This window comes from Gekko japonicus, unplaced genomic scaffold (assembly GCF_001447785.1).
Source record: "Gekko japonicus isolate JY-2015 unplaced genomic scaffold, Gekko_japonicus_V1.1 scaffold364, whole genome shotgun sequence".
Taxonomy (NCBI): Eukaryota; Metazoa; Chordata; class Lepidosauria; order Squamata; family Gekkonidae; genus Gekko; species Gekko japonicus.
The window spans coordinates 698510-703969 of NW_015172562.1; the positions used below are offsets into that span (position 1 = coordinate 698510).

General features: G+C 41.9%; 1 protein-coding gene across 1 annotated transcript in view; it reads left to right on the plus strand.

The window, feature by feature from the left end:
* Positions 1-5460, plus strand: part of SEMA3F (semaphorin 3F) — a 172339-nt gene that overhangs the window by 134182 nt on the left and 32697 nt on the right. The window contains exon 7 of the mRNA XM_015421243.1: positions 4650-4743. Within this exon, the coding sequence (XP_015276729.1) occupies positions 4650-4743 (94 nt within the window). The remainder of the gene's footprint in view (positions 1-4649; positions 4744-5460) is intronic.

Sequence of the window (5460 nt, forward strand, 5' to 3'; positions counted from 1 at the left end):
TGGGGTTAGCAAACACAACATGTCACATACTGCTGTAATATTGAGCACCTGAAGACCACTTTTGTATCACTCAGAGCCAAATATAGCACCCCAGTTGGCCTGTCTGAATGCAGATGGAACCAATGTTGTTACCAGCAAAATTCAGTTTGTGACATTTCCACCAGCACAGAATGACTCCTATAAGTCATAACAGGTATTTATCCTAAACATACTCAATTTATTTGTGCTCCATCAGAGGAAATCCATTTGCACTTTTGGTCAAGCAATGGACTTTTATTTGAGAAACATTTCTGTCTCTTGGAATGAAGAACCCTCTCAGTATTCTTTACTCTTTTAAAAGCCATCCAGTGAAGTACCAACAATGCCATATGGGTGAGGAAAACAAACACATATCTTGAGTTACAAATATACAATAAGTGATGAGAGGAGCTGACAGTGAAAATGGTTGGTCAGTATAAATGATTTTGTGAACAGATGCTATGTCAGAAGAGAACCTATGTTGCTGCTATTCTATATTAGCTTTTATTTTTAAAAACTAGAGTAGTAAAAATATTAGTTACAAATTTTTTCTACTCTGAATTTTCCTGGTTATGGACATGCAAGTAAAACTTGCCCTGGATTACACCTTCTAGTATTTTTTTTGTTCTTATTTGAAGTGCTTTTTATAGATGGTTGTGTCGCAGGGCTCTTTTTGTAGAAAAAGCCCAGCAGGAACTCATTAGCATAATAGGCCACACCCAACAGCAGAAACTCATTAGCATATTAGGCCACACCCTGACAGCACAGCTCATTAGCCCATTAGGCCGCACCCCCATGTTACCAAAAGTGTGCTCATCCAGCCACACCCACCTTTTGCTTCTTATTCTGTTTACCTTGTTTGTGGTCAAAACCCAGGGCTTTTTTGTAGCGGGAACTCCTTTGCATGTTAGGCCACACACCCCTTATGTAGCCAATCCGGAGGAGTTTCTGCTGTTGGGTGTGGCCTATTATGCTAATGAGTTCCTGCTGGGCGTGGCCAACTCAGGAGCCAGCCGGAACTCCGTTCCTGTGCGTTCCTGCCCAAAAATAGCCCTGGTTGTGTGTGTTTGCACATGTGCATTGTATGAGCAAGAAAGATAGGAGGCAAGAGAGGATGCCTTGAGAGATGTCAGTGAACAAGACTACAGTTTCTACTGTCCAGCTCTAATTTCAGGCAAAATTAGCTCACAAACCCATGAAATTAATTTTAGAGGCATGCATTCTGTCATTGATACTGGACTTTTCCTATAGTCAACATCTTTCAGATAACTGTGCATGGTTAGAGACAAAGTAAGTTCTCTGCATTTTCTGGCAAAGCTGTGTCATTCTGTTAGCGGCTGTATATTTTTTGGTATGGGTTGGACTTTTGGATGTGTCTGTGCAAGTATTAGGCAGCTCGAGGGGTGCCTCATATCTTATGCTCATAGTCTTGGTGTTCTTTCATCCTGTTCAGTCATCCTGATTCTAATGATCCCTCACGCCACTGATACTGACTCAGCCCATTCCACTGAAAGCAGCTGACCTTTGGAATTCCTCAGGTGAAAGAGGAACTACAGAAAGGGATTTATTCTGTCCAATCTAATCCATCTTTAAGACAGATTCAGCACTACTTACCACAGCCTAGCATGGTGGATGCTGACAAAAGACTCAATGTGAATGTATTTGAAGAACTATGCATCTTGCGTTTCTCACCTTTTCAGTCTTCCTGCCACCCCATTCTGAGAACATAAAACCAATGACCCTCTAGTTAGAAAGAGGCTCTAGAAAGTTCACACTTCCATTTTGTGGGCATTCTCTGCTAATAAAGAGCCACAATTCCAGTATAGTTTATGGATAATGGGCCAGTGGACCTCTATTGAAAAGAAGAGCTTTGAGAAAGGAAAGTATGGGAAATCAGGATTATTAATGCAGGATAGAAGTTTAATCAAATATCCTGACTGACTTTATTAGTGTTTTTCTTTTCCGGATACTGATATTTTTTGAGATATTCCAATAAAATCTTTGATAGGATTATTTTTAATAACAGAGATTCCTCATGAGAAATCAATGATGGGGGAAAGAGATATGTTTTGGCCCAAGTTAGGGACTATTTTTGTCTCTCAGTGGGAGGCAATAAGCATGTATTTAAATATTCCCCAATGAAGTCAGTGAGACTTTAAAAATTGCTTAACTTAGGCTAGAATGTGTTTGTTCATTTTTTAAAATAAAAGCAATTCTTAAATCAGTACTAGACTGAGATGGTCATTTGATTACAGGAACATTCATTTACTCTGCAGTCTTCCACTTAATTGTTCAGCTTAAAGACCTGCACTGCATCATCTCTAGTCATGGCTGGTATTCTGGTGACTGCCCTCTGGGAGAGCCGCTTAGGGTACATCCACGCACCAGCTGTGATTTATAATATGAACTTTTTGCTGGGGGTCTGTTAAGGTACAAAGCTGGCTGAGTGCATGTTCAACAAGGTTCCATCTTACCCCACCCAAAGCCCCAGCATATGGGTAGGAGGAAGGTAAAGCTTCCCTTGCTCGAAAGCCAGTCGAATCGAACTCTAGGGTTGCGGTGCTCATCTCCGCTTCAAAGCCGAAGAGCCAGCGCTGTCCGAAGACGTTTCCGTGGTCATGTGGCCGGCATGACTAAACACCAAGGCGCACGGAACGCTGTTACCTTCCCACCGAAGTGGTACCTATTTATCTACTTGCAATTTCTTGCTTTCGAACTGCTAGGTTGGCAGGAGCTGGAACTAGAGACGGGAGCTCACTCCGTCTTGCGGCACCTGGGTCTCGAACTGCTGAACTACTGACCTTCCACAGCCTGCAGTTCAGCGTCTTAACCACTTGAGCCACCGCAGCTCCAGCATATGGGTAGGAGGAAGGAAACACATGGAAAGTAGTTGAATAGTATTGCAGGACAACCAAGGATAATCCAGAATGAAGGAAAAGATGAGGAACTTCAAAGGCAGGGTACTAGAGCCTTTAATCAACACAAACGGTCATGTGTGGTCTTTAGCTACTTGTATGTTACACAGCAATATCAACACGGACATTTCCTACACAAATAAGTTTGTACATGAATGGTGGTTGTTTTATGTTAAGAACATTGTGTAGTTTCTTATAAAATACCTGAAGACTCTCTGAAGGTCACTTGAAGGCTGATTTTTCCAATTAATATATGGAAGTGGAATATAGACTTTTTGTCTGATGTCCTTTATAATGCCAAAGAAGGGGAAATGGTTATCATAATGTATGACTGAAGAAAACAGTAAATAAGAGAGTACTGAATCAGGGCCAGAGTGCACCAAAGATCTCTGAGACTGATAATTGTGTAAACATGTCAAGTTTTTGGCCAAGCTACTTTGCTGAGATTTTCTTCCCATCAAATGGAAACCATATTGACCTACCTGTGGACATTTATTGTGGAAATGAAGATAAGAATACAATGTTTCCTTCCCTGAGCCTTCATTATAATGTAGGCAGTTATATTACTGCAAGAACACACACTGTCAAAAACGTCTCTAATGACCTGTGGAATTTCCAGTAAGCTACCATTTGAGGCCAAGTTCCACTTAGTAGTAAGGCACAGTGATGAGACATGTAGCTGCTGTGCTCTTGTATTACAAAAGTGATCATTTCTCTCCACTTATTTGGCATAAAAGAAAGAAATTTGTGGGTCTGCAGAAGGCTTGACCATGCAATGGTGTTAACACTGTAGAAGAAATGAGAAGTCTCTGTGAAGATATTCCACAGATCAGCTTTTCCAATCTTGAACCAAACTATGAATGTGATAGGTGACCTGGTCATGAGATGGTGAGCACTATGATTTAAAAAAAAAAATGCATGGCTTTATAAAATAACACCATGCAGGTAGAGATGGTGGGATATGGTATTTTAATGTCTTTGATTTATTTTTCAATCATAGAACAGATTTATGTAGGGCAAACTAATGTTTCTTTGACAACTTGAGCATGGGACATCTATTTTGAGGCTTGCATGAAAATGACAAAGTGATGTGCCTGTAAATTGGTTCACAGGGCAGTGCAGTAGCAATTGGGAGAATGACTCTGCAAAAGCATTTCTTTGTGGTTGGTGTGGGATTGATAGCGGATAAAACAGCTACAGTTAGAATACTATGTGGACACCACTGCTGTTCATGGTGAGACATGGAGGTGTCAAGGGGGATGCTAACAACAGGCAATTTCAAAGATGTGTTAAGAGCAGTTTCCGTACCTCCAGCTTCCGTTCATGCTTTTAGGGCAGCCATTGGACATTCTGACCTAGTGTTCCTCAAGCAGCCAGTACACAGAGGTCGTTGCTCCCCTTGGTGTGGAAGCTGCTTCCTTGAGTGGAGTCATTTGCACTGCCTTACAATGCATGGAATCAGCCACTAGGGGGAACTCATTTAAACCACGCTTCATAGAGGAGTCATACTATATGCCCAGGCTTTGTACATTCAGCTGTTCGTAATGTCATTGGATGAAAGAGATGCATTTCAGTGGTACACAGTGTGGTTCATGCATGCAGTGTCTTGTATCTAACAAACTTTTGTGTACACCCTGTTTAAAGAAGCCAAGAAGACCAAAGGGAAGGTTGTGCGATCATGTAGGAAATTTATCCACCTGTTTGTTTCTATTCCAGGATTACATATTCTATGTGGAACCACAGACACTGGAGTCAGGGAAAGGGAAATGCTCTTACGATCCAAAGGTGGACACCGTGTCAGCATTAATCAGTGAGTTCCTCAGTTGTTAATGTCATTTCAGAAGTTAAAAAGTTGCTTGCTCCCTGTGAGTCCTGAAGAGCTAGCAGAAATTAGAAGAAAAGGGGCAAGACTTCTTTGAATACCAGATAGAGTGAAAGCAGCTCCGTATTCTGGAAATGACTTTGACTGTTCGCAGAAATGGGTTGAAATGATTAATAAAATCTTTTTAAAAAGAAATAAATGGGTAGGGCAGTGGAAGATTCCTTGCTCTCAGTAGCTGGTAACTGCGGGCATGGAAGAAGAGTAGGTTTTTATACCCCACTTTTCTCTACCCTAAAGAGTCTCAAAGTGGCTTCCAATCGCCTTCCCTTCCTCTCCCCACAACAGGTACCTTGTGAGGTAGTTGTGGCTTTCTGAGAGAACTGTGACTGGCCCATGGTTGCCCAACAGGCTTTATGTGGAAGAGTGGGAAATCAAACTCAGTTCTCCAGATTAGAGACTGCCGCTCCTAACCACTACACCATGCTGGAATAGTTTAACGTCTGGGAGGAGAAGGACTTAGGTCATTGACACAGAACTGAGAAGGTCTGGCAAATCCTCATTGGTGACATTTATGCCAGTTTCATCTAGCACTTTCCCCCTTATTCATCAAACATGGCATATTCTTCCACTGCCCCCATATTCCACAACCATGGCCATGATTAGTAAGCTACAAGATGGGGACCCGCGATACTCGCGGGGGGGGGA